The 22,774-nt window shown below is 45.3% G+C and overlaps 1 protein-coding gene and 2 pseudogenes across 3 annotated transcripts; 1 reads left to right on the top strand and 2 right to left on the bottom strand.

Annotated features, from left to right (window-relative positions):
• Positions 1-1,061: 1,061 nt before the first annotated feature.
• Sycp1-ps1 (synaptonemal complex protein 1, pseudogene 1) lies at positions 1,062-4,174 on the top strand (annotated as a pseudogene). Its single transcript, NR_024208.1, has one exon. The product of NR_024208.1 is annotated as a synaptonemal complex protein 1, pseudogene 1 (transcript).
• Psg19 (pregnancy specific glycoprotein 19) lies at positions 3,880-13,306 on the bottom strand. Of its 2 annotated transcripts, none has more exons than XM_006540007.4 (5): positions 13,014-13,306; positions 11,788-11,923; positions 8,793-9,152; positions 7,180-7,539; positions 3,880-5,094 (listed from the first exon to the last, which is right to left on the bottom strand). In XM_006540007.4, the coding sequence occupies exons 2-5, from the start codon at positions 11,837-11,839 to the stop codon at positions 4,811-4,813; spliced, it is 1,056 nt and encodes a 351-aa protein (XP_006540070.1). In that variant the 5' UTR covers positions 11,840-11,923; positions 13,014-13,306; the 3' UTR covers positions 3,880-4,810. The 2 variants fall into 2 exon arrangements, with proteins under 2 accessions (XP_006540070.1, NP_036094.2); NM_011964.2 differs by having other exon boundaries at positions 3,885-5,094; positions 11,564-11,923; positions 13,014-13,270.
• Positions 15,778-16,595, bottom strand: Gm19126 (predicted gene, 19126; annotated as a pseudogene).

Genomic DNA, 22,774 nt, shown 5'->3' on the forward strand with positions numbered 1-22,774 from the left:
GACACCATTGCATACGCCAGCAAGATTTTGCTGAAAGGACCCTGATATAGCTGTCTCTTGTGAGACTATGCCAGTGCCTGGCAAGCACAGAAGTGGATGCTCACAGTCAGCTATTGGATGGAAACAAGGGCCCCCAATGGAGGAGCTAGAGAAAGCACCCAAGGAGCTAAAGGGGTCTGCAAGCCTATAGGTGGAACAACAGAATGAACTAACCAGAACCCTGAGGGCTTGTGTCTCTAGCTGCATATGTAGCAGAACTAGGCCATCATTGGGAAGAGAGGCCCCTTGGCCTTGCAAACTTTATATGCCCCAGTACAGGGGAACACCAGGGCCAAGAAGTGAGAGTGGGTGGGTAGGGGAGCCAGTGGGGGAAGGTATAGGGGACTTTCTGGATAGCATTTAATGTAAAGGAAGAAAATACTTAATAAAAAATTGGAAGAAAAAGGACTGCTATAGACTATGGGGACTTTGGAAGTTGGACTAAAAGTAATTTTAATTATGCTGTGTTTGGGTATCACCAGCATAGACTCAAATGTTTAGACAAGCCAATGGGGGCCAGGGAGTAGAAAGTAATGGTTTGTATACTCTTGGGCCAGGGTGTGGCACTATTGGAGGTGTAGCCTTGTTGGAATAGGTGTATCAATGTGGGTGTGGACTTTAATGCCATAGCCCTAGCTGCCTGGGAGTGAGTGTTCTGCTAGCAGCCTTCAGCTGAAGATGTAGCACTCTCAGCTCTGCTGCACCTTGCCTGCCTGGATGCTGCCATGCTCCTGCCTGAATGATAATGGACTGAATCTCTGTACTGTAAGCCAGCCACACTTGAATGCTGTTCTTTCTAAGACTTGCAATGGTCACGGTGTCTGTTCAGAGCAGTAAAACACTAAGGCAACTGTCAATCTCAGTCCCCACCCCCTTTGTTTCATCAAAGGCTTTAAAGTCAGTCCCTTAAGAACAACTGGAGAGTCAGGCGTGTTCTCAGGCTTCCTGGAGGAGGTTCGGAGGGGAGAGCTTGCGCTTCCATTCCATGTCTTCATAAAGGAGTGCTCGTGGGGCTGCGGGCCACGGAGCCTGCCAACGGCCCAGTAAACAGCATGGATAAGCAAAAGTCCTTCTCCCTGTTACTCCCGCAGAAACCACAGATGGCGGGAGGAGACTCCAACTACTTCAAGACTGTCAACAAATGTACAGAAGGTGATTTTGGTGTTCCATTTACAATGTCCAGTGTATCGAAAAAATCGGGAAAACATTGATACAGATCTTGCTTTTCAAAAACTTAGTATTTTGCCCATGCTGGAACAGGTTGCTAATTCTGGCAGTTGGCCACTATCAGGAAGGAGTAAATGACTCTGATTTTGAGTTTGAAAATGTAAAAGGAAGCTTGAAATTAGAAGAAGAAATTCAAGAAAATAAAGATTTAATAAAGGAGAATAATGCTACAATACATTGGTGTAATCTGCTCAAAGAAACCTGTGCTAGATCTGCAGAAAAGACAAATATGAATATGAGCGGGAAGAAACCAGACAAGTTTATATGGATCTAAATAACAACATTGAGAAAATGATACTAGCTTTTGAGGAATTTCATGTGCAAGCTGAGAATGCCAGACTGGAAATGCATTTTACGTTAAAGGAAGATCATGAAAAAAAAATCCAACATCTTGAAGAAGAATATCAGAAGGAAGTAAATGGCAAGGAAAATCAGGTATCACTACTATTGATCCAAAGTGCTGAGAAAGAAAATAAAATGAAAGATTTAACATTTCTGTAAGAGGAGTCCAGAGATAAAGCTAATCAATTAGAGGAAAAAAACAAAATTACAAGATGAAAACTTAAAAGAATTAAGTGAAAAGAAGGATCATTTAACATCAGAACTTGAAGATATTAAAATGTCTATGCAAAGAAGTATGAGCACTCAGAAGGCTTTTAGAGGAAGATTTGCAGATAGCAACAAAAACGATTTATCAGCTCACTGAAGAAAAAGAAGCTCAAATGGAAGAACTCAACAAAGCTAAAACTATTCACTCATTTGTGGTGACTGAACCTAAAGCTACTACATGCACTTTGGAGGAATTACTGAGAACAGAACAGCAATGGTTGGAAAAAAATGAAGATCAACTGACACTGATTACTGTGGAACTCCAGAAGAAATCAAGTGAACTAGAAGAGATGACTAAATTTTAAAATAACAAAGAAGTGGAACTTGAAGACTTGAAAAACATATTGGCAGAAGACCAAAAACTTTTAGATGAAAAGAAACAAGTTGAGAAGCTTGCTGAAGAATTAACTACAAGGGAAAGAACAAGAACTAATTTTCCTTTTTGGAAACCAGAGAGAAAGAAGTCCATGATTGCAAGTACAGGTAACTGTCACTAAAACAAGTGAACAGCATTATTTAAAACAGGGTGAAGAAATGAAAACTGAGCTTGAAAAAGAGAAACTTAAGAATGCTGAATTAACTGCAAGTTGCGACATGCTTTTGCTTGAGAACAAAAAATTGATACAGGAAGCAAGTGATATGGCCCTAGAACTCAAGAAACATCAAGAAGATATCATTAACTGCAAAAAGCAAGAAGAACAGATGTTGAAACAAATAGAAAATATGGAAGAAAAAGAAAGGCATTTAAGGGATGAACTGGAATCAATAAGAAAAGAGTTCATACAGCAAGGAGATGAAGGCTCAAAGCATTGAATGTGAAGTTTTAAAGAAAGAAAAGCAGACGAAGATATTAGAAAATACGTGTAATAATTTAAAGAAACAAGTTGAAAATAAAAGCAAGAATATTGAAGAGTCTCACCAGGAGAATAAAACCTTGAAAAAAAAGAGTTCAGCAGAAAACAAACAACTGAATGCATATGAGATAAAGGTCAGTAAATTAGAGTTGGAATTAGAAAGTATAAAGCAAAGATTTGAAGAAATGACGAACAATTACCAGAAGGAATTTGAGAACAAAAAGATATCAGAAGGAGAGCTTTTGGGATAGGTTGAGAAAGCCAAAGCAACAGTTGATGAAGTGGTAAAGTTACAGAAACTGATTTCTGATGCCAACATAAACTAGCTGAAATGGTAGCACTTATGGAGAAACATAAGCACCAATATGATTAGATTGTTGAAGAAAGAGACACAGAATTGGAACGTTATAAAAACAGAACAAGAACAGTCACGAGTGAAGATCGCTTTGGAAACTGAACTATCTAATATCAGAAATGAACTTGTATCCCTTAAGAAGCAACTTGAAGCAGAAAAAGAGAAACTAAAAATGGCAAAAGAAAACACAGCAACTCTCAAAGATAAAAAAAAAAAAAAGATAAGAAAATACAGGCATCTTTACTGGAATCGCCTGAAGCCACTAGTTGGAAATTTGATTCTAAAACAACTCCTCCACAAAATATATCTCAGCTTTCCTCATCAATGGAGAGTGGCAAACCCAAAGATAACAGAGATAATCTGCAGACATCTGCCAAAAGCATTTTACTTACAACAGTTACAAAGGAATAGACAGTGAAGACACCAACTAAAAAGGGTATATATCAAAGAGAAAACAAGTATATACCTACTGAAGAAAGTAATAAAAAGAGAAAAACAGTCTTTGAATTTGAAGTTAATTCACATAGTTCAGAAACTGCTGATCTCTTGAGACTGGTTTCAGAGGAAGATATATCAAAAAGACTTTACAATAATAATTCACCAGATTCTCATATTTTAGTCAAAACCCCAAACAGACTCCTTTATCACTATCAACTGCTGCATCTTTTATGAAGTTTGGAAGTCTGAGAAAAAAATGATAGGGGACCTTTGGGCAATGATTGCTAAAACTGATAGGAAAAGAAGACTAAAGGAAGCAGAAAAGTTATTTTCTTAATTTGAGAAAACCAATGTTGGTTACAGAGACTAAAACAAGAGTTAACTTTATTACTTCCAAGAGATCCAAACTTTACCAAGGATTTCAGACTTTAAAATTAATTACACAGATAACTTGGGTTTATGTTACTATATTTGTGGCCTCAATATAAAATGACTATATATCATCAGAATTTTTATTGTATTCAGATACGTTTTGTTACTTTTACTTGCAATGGATATTGAAGGTCGAAGTTTTTTAACTTGAGATTTTGATCATTAGAAATGCATTATTGAGATTTATGATTTTTTCCTTATTATTGAAATGTTTTGGATGTAAAAAGAAAAAAAAGAAGAACAAATGGAACATTTTCCCCTTGGGCTGCATTGTCTACCAATAGTAAGCAGAGCAGTGTGTGAAGGGCACAAGCAGCTTGAAAGAATAGACACAATGTGGTACCAAGTGCTCCATAAATTACATTGCAACTATTAAAGACAAAGACATCATTAATTTGAAGGCAAATGGATGGAATTTGAGAATATCATCCTAAGTGAGGTAACACAGTCCCAAAATGGCATGCAGGGTATATACTCACTGATAAGTGGACATAAGCCATAAAATACAAGATACACACACTACACTACACTACACTACACTACACTACACTACACTACACTACACTACACTACACAGATCCAAAGATGCTAAACAAGATGGAAGGCCAAGGGAGCATGCTTTAATCTCACATAAAAGGGAGAAAAATAGTCGTAGGAAGCAGATGGAGGGAGGGAACTAGGTAGGAGAGGGGATGTGGGAGAAAATGGAGGGCATCAGAATCAGGTGTGGGGAGGGATGGGAGAGATCGACAACTGTCCATATGAATGAATGGAAATCTGTAACTGGCAGGGGTGGGTAGGTGTGGACATCTCAATACAGAAATGCCCCCACCCTGATATAGCATGAGAGGAGGGGTCACTCATTCATCACAGCCAGGCTGACTGGGAGACTGGTCTTTGAGCTGACTGGGTTGAAGGCCTCACATTGATACTCTCCAGCATCCTCCTTCCTCACAGTATGTATCCTGAGTTGGCATTTTGATGGGGACAGTGTCATCCTCTCTGTGAGCTGCAGACGCTGATTGTTGAAGAGCCAACGGATGGAGACCCCAGTGTTGTCTGAGAAGCAAGTGAAGACCACTGAGCTCTGTACTCGAACTGTGCTATCTGTGACTCTCATGGCAGGCTGTGTCACAAGCTCTGCAAAGAAACAGAGGGGGGACCAAATGTCATTCATCTTTCAGAAAGCTCAACCTGCCCCTCTGTAACTCACACTTAATAAAGCTTCCAGGGAGGAGAAATTGGAGCTGTGACTACAGTGATATCTTGTGCTTTGCATCTGCAACCCGTAGACTGTGTGACCCTGATTGAGCCACTGGGGTTGATGTGCCTCAGTTTCCCTGTACTAGGACAACTGTGCATGATCATTGCACTGCCTATGACTTAAGATTAGGTATGAGCAATGTTCTGACCTGGGGATGGGAAGCTGCTCACAGCAGCAGCATCTGTTCCACACTTACCCTAGGCTGGATTCCTGAGGGTAAGGAGGTGCCTGGAGAACTGACACCTCTGTCCCAACCCTTGGGGACATTTTTTTTCATCTGAGTATCCTAAATCCATCAGAACAGTTGGCTTCTGTCCTGGCACCTGTCCATTGAGACTCAGGAGGAGGGACAAAGGTGACCCACATGACTGCAGCTGTCATGGAAGTAAACAGCTGATCCTACACCCTGTGGGACATGGACACTCAGCCAAGCCTTGTTTCCTGTCAGCTCTAACAGGAAGTCCAATGCTAGCCCTGAGGAGAAGGTCTCTGGGGACAACTAGAGTTGAGTCTGGATCCCTGGCTTCCTGATGCTCCTCTTACTGATTCAGTAGTGAGCTGGACCATGGAGGAAGGGGGAACACAGTCTAAAAAGGAAGATAGAAGGTAAAGAGACAAATCCATCAATATTGAGATCTTTGTCTTGGGTGAAAAGACAGGGTCATGTGACCAGAGAAGCTTAGATCCATCACTCAGTGGAGGTGGGTGGGAGGGTTTGCACAAGTCAGAGGTAGTGACCAAAATACCTCCGTGCCCTCAGAGGACCTAACTGTGTGTCCATTCCTCTGTGAGGAACTCTGTCCTCGGGTCTCCACCCTCACTGTCCTCACAAGCCTGTTCTCCCTCAGAAGATGTGGGTTGCAGGTAAATTTCTCTCACTCTTCCTCTACAGAACCCAGGTTTTCACAGCGCAATCTCCATTCTGGTCCAGTGACCACCTGACATCACTTTGAGATTGCCTTCCTGGTCTGTCTTCCAGCCCATAACTCCTAAGGCCTTGTTAGAAAAAAATGTAATTTGATATTTCGAGAAGGTCCAGTGCCTACACAGGCTCAGATGCCTGTGTGTAGATAGCCAGATATCCAAATATTTGGCATGTCCCAGTGGTAATAATATTCTCATATTTGGAGCTACTGACACTGGTTAAAGCTCCAGCCCACACTGTCACATGGAGGTGTCTAAAGTAGACATGAGTATGGCTATGTGTGCTGGTGCAGGTGTACACCATCCTGAGTGTGTGCTTACAGACAGGAAACAGCACCTAGATGCAGGTCAGAGGTCAACTTGAGAGACCCTTTCTCATCCTTCCATCTTAGAAGATTCCAGCAAGTCTCTGAGCTCCCCTCCTCCCACACAGTCAGGCACTGTCCTCCTCACCAATGAGCAGGACACACTACCAGGGGCGGCAAGCATTGCAGAGAAGTACACAGTGGGTCATCATGGCTGCAACAGCCTACTCTTCCCTCATGATGTGCACTGGATGGTGATGACACCTGCCATGACAGACTTGTACCATGTCAGCTGTAACAGGAATCCAACGCCAACCAATGACGAAAACATTCCCAGTGTTACCTGGAGACTAACCATCACAGAGATTTGCAGCCAGAGCTTCCTGGTGCTCTCTGTGGGGACTCCATGGTTTCCTCAGCTAGGGCTTATCTGACCCTGGAGTCTACACCAGGGCTATCTGCATGGTGAGAGGCCCAAGGGTCATGGCTGAATCTGACATTCTTAGACTGAGTTTGCGCAGCACAGGATGGGTAACTACATGAAAGGACAGGTGGCAGGTTCTGATCTAATGCTGTTGGTTCACCCATGTGTGCCCTGCAGTAAGCGCCCAAATGCCATTGTGAAGTCACAATGCAGTGAGGGAGAGAGCAGGCACAGCCCACTCCTCAGAGTGTAATTATAAAGTAGGGTAAGCCACACCCAGCAGCTGGAATCCATAGAGAGTCACTTACTGTTCACATTGACTTGCACATGCGCTGTTTCAACTTTCGCATTGCTGTCGATTGTTACTAGTGTGTAGAAGCCAGAGTCTTTCTCAGTGACATCCTGGAGGAGCAGGGATCCATTGGTGTACCCTATCTCTCTTCCACTGTGTGCACGGCCACTGATGATAGACTCTGTCACTATGCTGTATTCTGCAATTTTAAAGTCCTGAGTGCTATAGACGCCTTTGTACCACAAAAAGGTTTGCACATCTTCTGGCAGATTATGGACCTGGAGAAGAACACTTTCCCCTTCGACAGCATGTGGTGGCACTGGATCGATCCTCAGTTGGACAGAGTTGAAAGCGTCACAGCACGAGGAAAGGGAGGCTGGAAGGGAAAGGAGAAAAACTATCACATGGGATCATTGTGCTCCATTGAAAGATGGTGACCTGAATCCTGAGCAAATGGATTCTTCACTCAGCCTAGACAGGCCTGTGGGTGTGTCTACCCGACCTGGTGGAAGTCAGCAACATGGCCTCCATTTCCTCTCATTTCCTCTGCATGGAGCTCTCTCCTCAGTGTCTCCATGGCTGCCCCTCACTGCCCTCAGTCAGACACTGCACACACTCATGCACACTGGGCTTTGAGATGATGCCTCCCTCTGACCTTGGTCTCTGCACACCCTGCATATTCACTTCCTGACTTTTCTCATTTCCTTTGTACCTGCACTCAGCTTCTGACCTCACTTTCTACATGTTCTTCCTGCTCTACCTGCTGACCCCAGGACTAGGGCTGAGTGAGGGCTTGGAGCAGGCTGCTCTTCTCAGCAGGCCCTAGATTATGCTGCCAGGCTTTATGTCAACTTGACACAAGCCAGAGTCATTTGAAACAGGAGCATCAACTGAAAATACAAATACCAGAATGGCCACTGGGCATGTCTATAGCACATCTATAGCACACAAGTGGTAATTGATGTGGGAAGGACTAGTCCACTGTGAGCATTTCCACCCCTGAGCCCATAGACCCATGTGCTATAAGACCAGGATGAGCAAGGTGTGAGAAGATAGGCAGGAGCAAACAACCCTCTATTCTGTCTACAAATACCCTGGGTTGCTGTGATTTCTTCCATTGTTTTTTTTTTTGTTGTTGTTGTTGTTTTGTTTTGTTTTGTTTTATTGGTTTTTTTTCTATGAAACTCTACCTTTTAGTGATAATAAATACACAGAATTGATATAGACAGCCAAAAAAATTTGTTCACTGTCTGCTCAGAGCAGGAGTAAGTGCCGAGTCCTGATAAATTGGAACCCAGGACATTTTTAGTCAAGCCTGGGACAGACAACCAGCGCCAGAGCTTCCCAGGGCTCACCACTCTGTGAGGACTCTACACTTTCCTCATGTGCATTGCAAGAGCCTCAACAGACAGAGCAGTCTGGCTCTTAGGTCCTCCGACATACCACAGGGAGTCAAAAGACAGAGTCTAACCCATGGGCATTTCCCTCCTACATGTGTGTCCTGCATACACGGTGGTCAAACCCCATCATGGGGATAAAAGTGCAGACAGGAGGTACCATGTAATGCCAGCAGTGACGGTGCTCAGGGTAGAAGCCCCAATGCACTGAAAAATCACAAGAATCACTTACTGTCCACCTGAAGGTAAATGTGTGCTAATTCTATTCTCGAATATCTATTCAGAGTTCGTAGGGTGTAGAATCCGATGTCCTTCCAGGTGACATTCTGGAGCAGCAGGGATCCATTGCTGTACACTATCTCTCTACCGCTGTGGGCAGGGCCCATTTCAATTGAATTCTTGGCGGTTCTGTGCCGGGCAATCTCAACCTTGTTAAACATAGTCAACCCTTTGTACCAAAAAAGCGATTGAAGATGCTCTGGAAGATTGTGAACACGGAGAAGAACGCTTCCCCCTTCAGCAACGCTGGCTGGCACTGATTCAATAGTGAGGAGTGCAGGTGGAGAAGGGCGCCCACAGATGAAAAGAGAGGCTAGAAGGGAAGAGAGATCCATCGATATTAGGACTTTTATATTTGACTAAGATGGCGCCCTGTGTCCCGAGCAGCTGTGTCCGTAGCTCAGCTGAGGTGTGTGGGTGAGGGTCTCCCTACCCTACTTGGTGGTGGTCACCACATTACCACCCTCTGCTCCATGACCCTCGGTTGTCATTTCTTCTCTATGATGCTCTCTCCTCCTGTGTCTACATGGCCCTGCTTCATTCCCCTCAGATCCCTGCTCACACTCAGTGTAGTTGTATGTTGGGGTGAGGCCTCCCGACCTTCACACTCTGGCTCTTTTGTCTATTGTCCTTCAGTGATTACAACTAATACCTGATTCACCTTCTAGCTTTAGTCACTGCTCTGTCTTCCAGTCCACTAGGGCTAGAGAACTGTTAGAACCAATAGTGTGCTCATGATTTTCTTAGAGAAAGTTGGCCTAAAACACATTAGATATCTGTGGGGAACCAATGAATGATTGAATGAATGAATGAATGAATGAATGAATGATGTCTCAGGACCATGCATGCTCATGGCCACATTCATATGTTTAGGGAAACTGTGCAATGCTTACATTAACTTTGATTTTTATTTTTTACGCTCTGTGGGGGGGGGGTCTGTGTTTGTCTGTGTATGTCTGTGTGTCTGTGTCTGTCTGTCTGTCTGTCTGCCTGTCAAGGGCATGTCTTAGTAGAAGGGCGGGGGTGCAGGACAACATCTCTCAGTGGAAGTCAGGGAACAAGTTATGTTCATTGGTTATCAGGTTGTCAGACATGAAACAAACTCCCATATCCTCTGAGCTATGTCACTGATCAACACGAGCTTGGTTTCTTATTTGGGACTTCACAGCTGGGAACTTCAGTTTTGAGAACCCTGTGCTCATGCTCATTAACTGTGGGTGAGAACACTTTCCCCTCCCCTACTTCTTCACCAAGAGACTCCTCCTCCTCCTGCTGCTGCTCCTCCTGCTGCTGCCACTGAACTTCTGTTCCACTGTGACTTCTCTCCTACAAACCCTGAGACTCCTCTCAGGTCATTGAGTTCCTGAGGAGACTCCAGAGAACAGCTGAGTCCTCTCCTCTCACACTATAAGTGTGGGCTCCTCACTCATGATCAGGAGTCCCTGACAGTGGGTATAACCTTTGCAGAGAGTACACAGGGGGCCTCCCTGGACTATGGCCTGATGTGTCCTTTGTCTGTTGTAAATCTGGTCCAGCCCAGCTCCCAGTTCCTCCTATAGCCTCAGCCTCCTCCCAGACAGAAGCATCTTACAGAGGCCTGTGGACGGTGGGTAGCTCTGTGTTCTCTGCCCTGTACACTCTCAGGACTACCCACCTACACTCTCCTCTTGGCTCTTTCTCTTTCTGCCCTCAAGAGTACATAGTGACAAACAACCTTCTGAGCATCTCTGGGCACTGAGACAGCACCAGCTCAAATAAACATGGCCTTCTTTTGGGTTCTCATCCTGGGTCAGTCAGCAACAAAGAGGGAACCTCTGCAATCCCTTTGTGATAGAAACCCAGCTGGGCACACAGTCTGCACTGTGTTCTCAGTGCTCTGGAAAGATGGGATTTGCTCTCAGGAGGAAAGTGACAGATGTGTGTGAGGGATCCAAAGGGACCAGTTTTCCTTGAGCATCACCAGGCTACTGCAATTCATGTCTGGAGAACTGCCCACAACAGTACCTATAGAAGAGAATGTACTGGCCTCAAAGGAAAAGAACTTGTCAGTAGGACCTGTATTCTCTCTCCCTCCCTGATGGGACCATGGCCTTCTTAGAAGTTTCATCATAACCCCATCAGGATAGTGGGTTAATGTCCTGGGAATCTGCCCTGCTGTGGTCTCCCTCTGGGTCACTAGGATGACCAGGAGACATAGCCTAATCATGGCTCTCATGGCAGTACACTGTTTGGTTCCACATGGAGCAAGACATTGACTACAACACTCTTCTCTGCAGACAGAAAGTCAAGATCCCACCCGAGCACAAAGCTCCTCAGGGCCCACAGTAGGTGAGGCTGGAACAGAAGTGTGGAGCAAGGGGTTTCTGGTACTCAGCTCTGTAAGATGCCCATGGCTTCCACAGGCCCTTCTTTCTTCCCTCAAGGACTTTCTCAAGGACAGATCCCTATGAAGGATCCCAAGAATTTAGGCAGAGGCTGACGTCCTTGGCTGATGTACTTGGCTGACTTGCCCACCCTGCATCCAGGTTTCTCCAAGGTGAAATCAAATGAGGGATTCTGCACACTTGACATTGTTCTCCACCATGTGTGTCCTGCACTAAATGCTCAAGCCCCAACATGGAGACTCAATGCAGAGGGAAAGGAGACACAAGCCAGGCCTGACACTTCTATGTGCCTAGTGGAGGGACCCAACCCAGCATCCAGAATTCACAAAGAATTACTTACAGTACACCTGAAGGAACATGGATGTATTTGATACCACTTTTCCATTTTTACTTATGGTTTGAAACGTGTAATATCCTGTGTCTTCCCGGGTGGCACTTTGGATCCACAGGGACCCGTTGCTGTGCAATGTCTCTCTACCACTGTGCTCAGGTCCTGTCACACTTGTGTTATAGTCCAGTGAATACAGTGCAATTCCAAGCTTAAATTTTATTACCCCTCTGTACCAGGCAAAGACTCGAAGATTCTCTGGCAGATTGTCCACTCGTAGAAGAACATTTTCTCCTTCGACCAATTTGGGTGGTACGGATTCGATGGTGACTCGGGCAGTGATGGGCAGGAACCAGCAGGTTAAGAGGGAGGCTAGAAGGGAAAAGAGAGAAAAGCCACCAATCCTGAGCAGCTGTGAGCATCCCTCAGCTTAGACCTGTGTCTAGGGGTGTACCCTTAATGGAGGTGAGCATCATGGCCTCCATGCTCTGAGAGCTTCAGAGGGTGTCATTTCCTCTCTGTGGAATCCTCTACTCAGGTGTCCCCATATCACTCTTCAAATACAGATTGTCTGGTGTGAGGAGAAGTGGCTCTCTGACCTCCTCCTCCTCCACACAGTCCTCACTCTCTGAACTGTTTTCTGTTCTATTTACAGTTCCATTAAACCAGTGACTTTATCCTCTGGATACTCTGACTTCCAGTCCTCTAGAAAAGGACTTTGTGAGGACAATTGAAATTATCTTTTTGAAAGGTTCAGTTCCTGAAAATATCTCAGAAAATAATAGGGAAGAAAGAAATGGAAGGGGAAAAAAAGAAAACAGAAAGGAAGGAAGGAAGGAAGGAAGGAAGGAAGGAAGGAAGGAAGGAAGGAAGGAAGGAAGGAAGGAAAGAAGGAAGGAAGGAAGGATATCTCCATGGATTTATCTATATAGTCCCAGGTTTGGAACAAATGGTAATCATTACTTTCAAGTGTGATTTCATAATTCTGTATTGGATGCACAAGTTTGGGAAGATTCATGTCTCACTGTGCACATTGTGGGTGCATAGCACATACCTGTATGGAGGGCAGAGAAGATCCTGCAGGAGCCTGTATCTCCATCTGCCCTGTGAGAGCTGAGGAATGAATTCAGACTGGCATGTCTCCACACACTGAGCCGTCTCCCTGGCTTTCCCAGGTTTAATTTCTACTTGGAGAATCACCCTGTCATGGTTAGGAACATTGGCCTTCTGACCATGGCAGCCAATGTGACTAACTTTGAACAGGGACAGCTGAGGCTCTTCTTTCCCTCCTCAGCTCCTGTCTGCTCTGAGGGTCCTGCTGCTGAGCCTCTGTCCCTCACTGCACCTTCTGCTCCATGACTACAAACAGAAATCAAAGGCTTCTCTAGACATCTCCTCTTCAGAAGACTTTGGGCTTCGGAGTTTCCCTTCCCACACACAATCAGATAGCTGGAACACTTACCTGTGAGCAGAACCCTCTGCCAGGAGGTCCACCCATTGCTGAGAAGCTCAGAGGACACCTCCATATCTCTTCTCACTGTACTGGCCTTTCTCTGAGGAAACCTTCAGCTCCTGCAAGGCACCTGGCCTCTGCTGTCCTTCCTCCTTCTGAGCTGAGTGTTCTCTCAGGCAGGAGCACTTCCCAGAATCCTATGGGCTGTGAGTGGTGGGGTCTGTGTCCACAGCACTGCTCAGTCACTTCCACTCTCAGTGTTGCCCTGCATGTTTCTCACATTTTCTCTTTTTATGTTTCTTCTCCAACAAGACCTTGAGCAACAAGGCTGATAAGCATCAACATGCCCTCCGAGAACAACAACTCATCCAAGGGCTGACATCTGCTGACTCCTGGACATGAGTCTGTCAGCATCAAAAAGGGAGCCTCTATCTTTCCTATGTGTCCCTGAGACACACAGACCCAGCTAAGCACCCAGTCTGGCCTGTGTCCTCAGTGCTCTGGGAAGGTGGGATTTCCCAGCAGGAAGGTGACAGATGTCTGTGAAGGTTGGAAGGGACCAGTTGTCTGATGACTGGATATGAAGATAAACCTTTTATCACTAATGCCACCAGCCAAGATCCTGACCCAAGACAGAGGCCCGGGAGCAGCTGTGTGAGGAGTTTCATGTTCTTGGTGTTGGGGAATAGGTGACCTGTGTGTCCTAGAAAGGACGGTGGGCTCCTCTCCTATGGACTATTTCCAGGCAACCTTCCAGCATTATGGGTTAATTGGGCTGTGTGTTTGCTGAGCCCAACTGCTCTCTGGTCCTCCTGGGTCACCTATGCCCTTTGTCTGGGTGATTCTTCAGCAAGAGTCCTGTCTTCCCCTTGGGAGATTCCAAGAGGGAGGGAAATTTCAGGATCCCCAGAGAGAGGGGTATCCATAGACACAAGAATCAGAGCAGGGTCTAGGGAGAGAGATCCAGGTTAGTAGGGACAGGAATGGAAAGTAGTCTCCTAGGCAAGGTCATAGCTCAGGGAAACAATTGTCTGCGTGTTGAGTGTGCAACCTGATATCGCCCCCTGGAGTTCTCTGGGACAACTGCAGTCCCATGTCTAGGGCTACATCAGGCATGGTCAACAAGTCAAATATGACCTGCCCTGATTCCTTCAACACAGGTGGAATGCAGGGACCGTCATCTTGCTCACTGTGCTCTTCAGAAATCCTGTTTCCATCTAGTGTAGGGTGTATCTAGGCAGGCTTCCAGATTCTCCCTAGGAAGTCCTGGACTAAAGTTGGATGAAGTGTGCATCCAGAGGATGAGGCCCCTTGGGAGGAGCCCTGTGCTCACAAAATGACAGTGGAAAGATGTCATGGTTCATTTCAGACTCAAATGAGAGGTCAGTAATGGAAAGGGGCTGCACCTGTACTCTCTGGCCCATGTCTGGTGTCTCAAACCTTCCTTTTGTTGGCCCACAGGGTACTTCAGGGACTGCTATTATGTCAGGGAACAGGACATTGATTCAAATAGATGCTCAAAATGTTCTTCCCTAAACGCCATTTTAGATTTCTTCATTTCATTTTAATAAAAACACTCTCAATGGAAACCGTTCAGGAGAACAGAGCACTCGTTTCCCATTGAGGTCTGGGTCAATAGTATAAGGAAGTCAAGGCAGAAAACATGCTGCTTCCTGGCTTACCTGCTGACTCAATCTCTGGCTCCTGCTTAGTCAACCAAGGACCATCTGCCTAGAAATGGTGCTGCCCACAATGGACTAGGCCTCCTGCAACAGTTAAGACAACCGGTCACAGACAAGTCCACAGCCAGAGCTGATAAGGGAGTTAATTCAGTTGAGACTTATCTCCCACATGACTTTGGGCTGTGTCATTTGTCCTAGTAAATACTAGGACACTCTATCAAACTGTTGAGTCTTCCTCCTCCAAAGAGAGATCCCACAGGAAGTTCCCCATTCTCCAAGTGAGTGTCCCTCTCTGTTCCTTGCAGATATCGCATGTGCTGGTGTCCACAGCCCCACACAGCCGGACCCTCAGAGCCGGGACACAGCTCAGGGGCATATACCCTGGTTTTCAAGTTTCCCACATCACAGATCCTGAGCCAGGGAGTCTAACCTGAAGAGTTAGTGAAACAGCAAGTTCAACACCTTAGTTCCATCCTGACTCAGGACAGGCCTGCCAGGCACCTTCATCCCCTGCCTCTCTGGCTCCACTGGACTCAGAGCAGAAGCCAATCACCAGCTGAGACAAGATAGGAGCTGGGAGAATTTGGGGTAAAGGGACATGAGCATGGTTCCAAGTTCTGAGTGATCCTTCAGGGTCATGGAGATCATGAAAGTAAATGGAGGGGACAGGAAGGCATGAAGGGTGACAAAAAGAAAAATTCACAGGATCTTAAGTACAACTTTCCACCTGATAGAATCTTCTCTCTCTCTCTCTCTCTCTCTCTCTCTCTCTCTCTCTCTCTCTCTCTGTGTGTGTGTGTGTGTGTGTGTGTGTGTGTCCAAAACCAATCCAGGGTCACCCAGCAGAAATCAGAGATGCAAGAAGAAATGGAGGAGACATAGCTAGATCTCATGAGAAAATTGAGAACTGTTTGTGCCCATGGGCTCGGGCTGGAAATTAATGTCCGTATCTATTCATAAAGCCAAAGCTTCATCCCAAAGCTCAATGCTGACATTTCAATAATCTACTTACCAAGACCTGTAAGTCTCTTTCCCTGTGGTTATTTGAGGCCAATGGTCAATTTCTAGACAAGGGAAATATAGGATCCATTAGTAGTAGTGGTGCTGCTGGGAACAAAGAGCTCTTGCGAGCAAGACTGGGGCTTCCCAGTGATAATCCAAGACTAATGTGTAAGAGGGTGGGAGGCTGCATGGAAGGAGAGGTTGACGTTTGACCCTGGATGGTAATGCATGTCTGAAGGTGATATCAGAGGGATATCTGAACCATCTGGAGCAAACAGAATAAAGCTGCATGTGACGTCAGCAGAGAGGAGGGGAAATCCTGGTCTATAGAAGGCTATATTATCTGTGCTATAACCTCAGTTAAGCAGGTCCCAGCCAGAGCTGGGGTGCAGCTTAGTAGAACACTCATATAGCATACATGATCCCCGATCCATCATCACCACAATACACAGACCAACACTATCAGACACTCAGGTGGTCACTGAGTCTGAGTCTAAGATGTCCCTTGTGTCTCCCTAAGCCTCTCTAGGCAGACGTCTCTCCAAAGCATGGGCCCCTTCATGTGCTTGGGCTAGGTAAGGATGCCCTGTGGGGATCAAATGTCCTGTCTGCAGCACTCTGTATTTACACAGTTGTCGAAATGATGGGACAGAAGGTACTCACAAGTGATATCCATGTTGGATGGCTCACTTGGGTTGGCACTCACTGGGTTCCAGGTTTCACAATCCCACCGTCCTGTGTCAGTTGGGACATGAGTGAGAGTACTGCTGTCCTCAGAATGCTTGAGCCTGTCACCTGTTGAGAGGCTGTGACCACTTATACTTCACAGGTAGGTATATTCTGAGACTCAGATTCATACGTTAAGGCTACCATCTTCACCCTCTGTGGGGTTAGAACAATCACTTCTGGTGGTGAACTTAAGTAGCAGTGCTCTGCAGACAAGAAAGAGAACTTGGACCCTGTGGGACATCTGATGCTTGCAAAGGCCTCTTTCATCCACTGTTGGTCTCTGTAACGTCCACCACCTATCCATGTCCTTGGAGAACCAGACAGATGATGACTCGGGCAGATACAGGAGGAGCTGAGTGCTCAGACATGGTGGGTTTCCTGTGCTGTGTGGGAGAAACAGTCTTCATCATATGGGAGCTAAGCTGCAGAGCTGTATGGTACAGACCTAGGACCTGGAGTCATAGCCCCAGGGTCTCCCCGGGTCCTCAGTGATTCACTGCCTGCCTTACACCAAGAAGCTGTGTCCCTCCACCTAAACTGACCTCCACTGCTGAGCATGGGCCAGCGACCTCCAAGATATTACTTCTCGAGGCTGCCCTAGAGATCAGACATAAGAAGATGCACACTAAACCTCCCTTAGAAACATCCACAGCCCGTCCTCAGGGCTTTGATATGTGCTCAGAAATCTCACACGAGACAATTTGCAGGACTGGAATTCAGCTCACTGCCCAGGCTAGATCATCATAACGTGTGCCAACCTTCCCAGGGGTTCCTGATGACTGGCATAAGGCACAGGGTCACATAAAACAAAGGATGAGCCTCAGAAGAATAGAGGGTATGAGAGTCAGGCGCAGGCTTGATAGAAAACCACTTTCTTCCTTCACCTGGAATGCCCTGTCCTCCTTAGGTGAGGAACATGCAGATATAATTCCTAATACAGAGGTTCCTGTATGCTTTTTTCTAATATTTTATGTGCATTGTAATATTAGTAACATGCATAACTGTGCACCACAGCATGTCTGGTACCCACACGGGACAGAAAGGGGCATTGGGTCCTCTGGAACTGGAATGACAAAGAGTTATGAACAGCTATGGGTGTGCTAGGAACTGAACTTAGCTCCTCTTTAAGAACTTCCCCTGCTCTTAACCACAGAGCTGTCTTTCTAGCCCTTCAGGATGGGTGTTTTCAGAAACAGATCTGACTGGCAAAAGGTAGAGAGAAAGCACGAGCTGGGGCTATGGCTCTAAGTACAGGTGTGTTTGGCATACCCTGGATAGGGATTGGGGATGCTAACTTTCTCGATATGAGAGCATTGTTACTAATACCCAGGACCTAAAGCCAATCCTTGCAAGGATGATTTCTATAAAGAGCACAATTAGGTGAGAGAAGAGGTAGATGGTAAAGTTGTTTGAAATCAATGACCCCTTAGCCAAAGGAGCCCTGAGGTAGATACAGGATCTAATGGAAGGGTGAAGCAAAACCCTGTTCATTGTGTTCTGGGAGGAGCGACTGGTAGACAGCAGAGGTCACATGATTGCCTGTTTAGTACATGGGCTCAGGAGTCCTGGAATGCTTCAGAAATTCTTCAAAGACAAGTGGCTTACTTCTGAAGTCCCACCTGACTGTCGGTTTGTTTTTCAATTCTTAGGAAAGATGTCCCGTTAAGCAGCTGATGACCAAGATAAACATCAGCTTCTCTCTGATTCACAGACACCTGAGAAGGCCTCCAGGGTGAAGACACTGGATACATGGCTGGAGACAGAGAACTTGTGCTTCACATCTGTCACCTGTGGACTGTGTGAGGCTCATGTGGCCACTGTCCTCCTGTTTAACAGCACTGTCTCAGTTTAACAGCAACACCACTCTTGGGGAACAAATGCTGCAGTGTCTACAAGATGGCCTTAAATAGGAACAAGACCCTGACACTGGAGCAGGATGACTGTCCACATCAGCAGTGTCTGTTACCATTTGCCAGGAGAGGATTCCTTAGACTTCCTCCCTCAGGACATGAATCATCAAGAGCACTTACATCATCTGCCCATCTCATGGGGACACTGACATTCCTATAAAGTCTCATAAGCCATTAGAACAGTTGGCTGATGGCCTAAGCATCTGTACAGCTGTGCTCTCCATGCTGAGACCCAGAAGGAGATGCCCAGTGACCCATCCTACCTGTGGCTCTCCTATCAGTGCCCTGTCTGGTTCCCTGAGCTAGGATGTTCAGACAGATAATGAATCATTCTGCTCTGTTGGTTCTGACAGCTCAGGTCCCAAGACTGCAGGAACTACCCCAGGGCACCTAGAGTCAGTTCTCTAGGACACTCATACAGAGCCAGGACTTCCTGGTTGTCCCCCTTCTAGTAAGATTCCATTGTTTCTGCAGCCAGATTCTCAGGTTCAAGGATCTTTCTCAGGATGTGTTTATAGTGAGAGCCACACAATCTAGGCTTATCCTGATTTTATGGCAGAGCTACACACAATGACACATATGCACACATGCACACAGGCACATATACACACAGAGAGAGACATGTATGCACACACATGCACTCTCTCTGTCTCTTTTTCTGTCTCTGTCTCTGTCTGTCTCTCTGTCTCTGTCTCTCTCTCTCCTCTCTCTCTCTCTCTCTCTCTCTCTCTCTCTCTCTCTCTCACACACACACACACACACACACACACACACACACACATCCTGCACTCAGTTCATTCTAATTAGTTTAAAAAAATGCCAACAGCCCAGCCAATAGCTGGGGAGAAGAGAGAGGCAGAGTTTTAGGTTTCCAGGGCTCTGGACCAGAAAGAAGGAGAGAGACCTGCCATGCCACAGGAGGCATGCAGGAGGAAGAAACAGAGAACCATGTAAAAGATCCAGAAGAACACAGCTCAGAGGGCAGATTGACTGGGTCAAGAGCAGCCAAGATGGAACATAAAATTTAATAACTAGTAACTCAAAGTTATCAGTGGGAGGTAGATCCTAACAGCATGGAGGTTAGGCAATTGCCCAACTATTGTGCTACTATTGAAATATAAAGGCAGTAGGTACCCAGAGCTGATCCTGTGCCACAGTGCTCCATGCCCAAATACTGCCAGGAGAAAGCTGGTCTCCCAGGATTGCTGGCACACCTGTGAGTACAGGTATGACCACCATTTCTGTTCCAAGGGACCCACCCAGAGCTATAAGGACATAGGAACCAAGGAACATCTGGGGACAGAATTCTCCTAGTTTTGGTCTGCACCCTGGAGCTGACCCTGAGCGAAAATTCTCCATACCCAAATTCCTCCTAAAGCGAACTAGTCTCCCAGGAATACAGACAAACAGGCTTGCAGGAGGGACAAGCCACAGTCAGAGACAGCAAGACCAACTAATGCCAGAGATATTCAGATGATGAAAGGCAAGGGCAAGAACATAAGGAACAGAAACAATAGCTATTTGGCATCATCAGAACCCAGTAATCCTACCACAGTGAGCAATTTATACCCCAAGACACCAGAAAAGCAAGATTCTGATTTAAAGCCACATCTCATAATGATGAGAAAGGACTTGAAGAAGGATTTAAATAAATTCCTTAAAGAAATACAGGAAAACACAAATAGCAGGTGACAGAATTGAACAAAACCATCCAGGATCTAAAAATGGAAATAGAATCAATAGAGAAATCACAAAGGGAGACAACCCTGGAGGGAAAAAAAACCTAGGAAAGAGATCAGGAGTCATAAATGAAAGCATCACCAACAGAATATAAGAGGTACAGGACATACCATTGAAAACACTGGTACAACAGTCAAAGATAATGCAAAATGCAAAATCTCCTAACACAAAAAAACATCCAGGAAACAATGAGAACCAAAAGAAGAGAGTGAGAATTCCCAACTTTAAAGGACAGTAAATATCTTCAACAAATTATAGAAGATATAACCTAACCTAAAGAAGATTTCCCTAACCTAAGAAAAGAGATGGCCATAAACGTACAAGAAGCCTACAGAACTCCAAATAGACAGGCCCAGAGAAGAAATTCCTCCCATCACATAATAGTCAAAACACCACTTTCGGCCTGTTGCTGGACCTTCTTTTCCTCAAGCTCCTCTCCATTTCCATCCTTGTAATTCCTTCAGACAGGACCAATTATGGGTCAGAATTGTGTCTGTGGGATGGCAACCCCATCCCTCACTTGATGTTCTGTCTTCCTGCTGGAGGTGGGCTCTATATGTCCCCTCTCCCTACTGTCTGGCATTTTTCATCTAATGTCCCTCTCTTTGAGTCCTGAGAGTCTCTCACCTCCCAGGTCTCTAGTGCATTCTGGAGCCCCCCCACACAACCTCCTATCTCCTGAGGTAGCCTGTTTCTATACTTTCTGCTGGCCCTCAGGGCTTCAGACATTTTCCCTCACCCAATACCAAATCAGGTTCCCCTCTATCCTGCCCACTCCCTCTCTCCACCCCTGTCCTTCCCTCCCTCCCTGCTTGTAATTGCTTTCTTCACATTCCCAAGTAGGACAGAGGCATCCTCACATGGCCACTTCATCTTGCTGGCCTTCTTGACTTCTGTGGGCCATATCTTGGGTATTCTGTACTTTTTTTTGGGGGGGGGGACATCCACTCATTAGTGAGTACATACCATGCATGTCCTTTTGCATCTGAGTTACCTCACTCAGGATGATATTTTCTAGTTCTGTCCATTTGCCTGCAAAACTCAGGATGTTGTTCTTAATAACGAGTAATATTTCATTGTGTAAATGAACCACATTTTCTGTATCCATTCTTCTGTTGTGGAATATCTGGGTTGTTTCCAGCTTCTGGCTACCACAAATAAGGCTGCTATGAACATAGTAGAACAAGTGCCCCTGTGGAATGGTAGGACATCTTTTTGGTGTATTCCCAAGAGTGGAATTATGGTGGGGCATCTCTTGGGTATATTCATGAATTCAATGGAATTACTTGAAGTGTGTCTCCATTTAATTTGATATACATTAGAGGACTGCCAGGTCTGTGTTCATTCAGAGATGATGCACATAACCCTCAAGATACTGGAGACCCCAGGGAGTTTAGGTGTTAGGTGAAGTGAGGGGTGGGGACATCCATGTGGAGACAGGGGGTGGGGAGGAAGTATGGAATATGGAACAGTCAGAGGGAGGATGTGAGGAGGAATAAAATATGGAGTGTGAAGAAGAATGAAAGAAAGAAAGAAAGAAAGAAAGAAAGAAAGAGAGAGAGAGAGAGAGAGAGGGAGGGAGGGAGGGAGGGAGGGAGGGAGAAAGAAAGAAAGAAAGAAAGAAAGAAAGAAAGAAAGAAAGAAAGAGGAGAAGGAGGAAGAGGAGGAAGAGAAGAAGAAGAAGAAGAAGAAGAAGAAGAAGAAGAAGAAGAAGAAGAAGAAGAAGAAGAAGAAAAAGAAGAGGAAGAGGAAGAGGAAGAGAAAAGAAGAAAGAAGGAGGAGGAGGGAAAAGAGGAGGAGGAGGAGGAGGAGGAGGAGGAGGAGGAGGAGAAGGAGGAGGAGGAGGAGGAGGAGGGAGATAAGTGGCTGTCCTGCTGCATCTGCAGGAAGCAGGGTGAGCCAACTGCTCACTCTCTGCTCACTTTTCCATTTATGGCATCTGGGTCCTCAGCCCATAAGATGCTGTTGCCCACATTGGGGTGGATCTTCTCTCTTTGGTTAAATCTTTTAGAAAATATATCCAGAGGTGGGGTACCACAGTAACTGTAAATCCAGTCAAGTATACAGTTAAAATTAACCATTGCAGAGATCATGAATACATATCAAATGTTGCATGTAGATTTGAGCCTCCACTGGTTATCTGAAGGTTATGGGGTTTCTTATGTTTTATTTGTATGATTTTTGATACTGGGTCTTTCAAGATAGCTCAGCTTGACCTCAAACTAAGGATCCTCTTGCCTCCACATTCTGAATATAGCTAAATGTTTTCTTGTGACTGAGTTCCAAATCCAGAGTGGATCAGGAAATCATGGCAGATCAAGAGCCATGGAGCAGCATCCTGGGCTGTTAAAAGTCCTGACCTCTGTAGGTACCACTTCTTCACTTGACCCTTCCTTCCATTGAACATCTCTTCAGATAGGCAACAAATGCTTAATGTTGATCAATAAAAGAAAAGAGAAAGATGTCTACATTTGTGAAACTCTTCGGGTTATTGCCTAAGTTTATTAGATTATGTCTTCTCTGTTCTCTGGTCACTTTTCTGAATTTAGACAAGCTGAAGAGATAACACTAGTTCTAGCCCAGAATGTCTAAACTTTTCTTACCTCATGACCTCTTTTCTTAAAAAAAAAAAACAAAAAAAAAAAACAAAAACAAAAACATTTTCTTATTTTTTTAAGATTTATTTATTCATTTTAAGGATGTGAGT

This window comes from Mus musculus, chromosome 7, assembly GCF_000001635.26.
Source record: "Mus musculus strain C57BL/6J chromosome 7, GRCm38.p6 C57BL/6J".
Classification (NCBI taxonomy): Eukaryota; Metazoa; Chordata; class Mammalia; order Rodentia; family Muridae; genus Mus; species Mus musculus.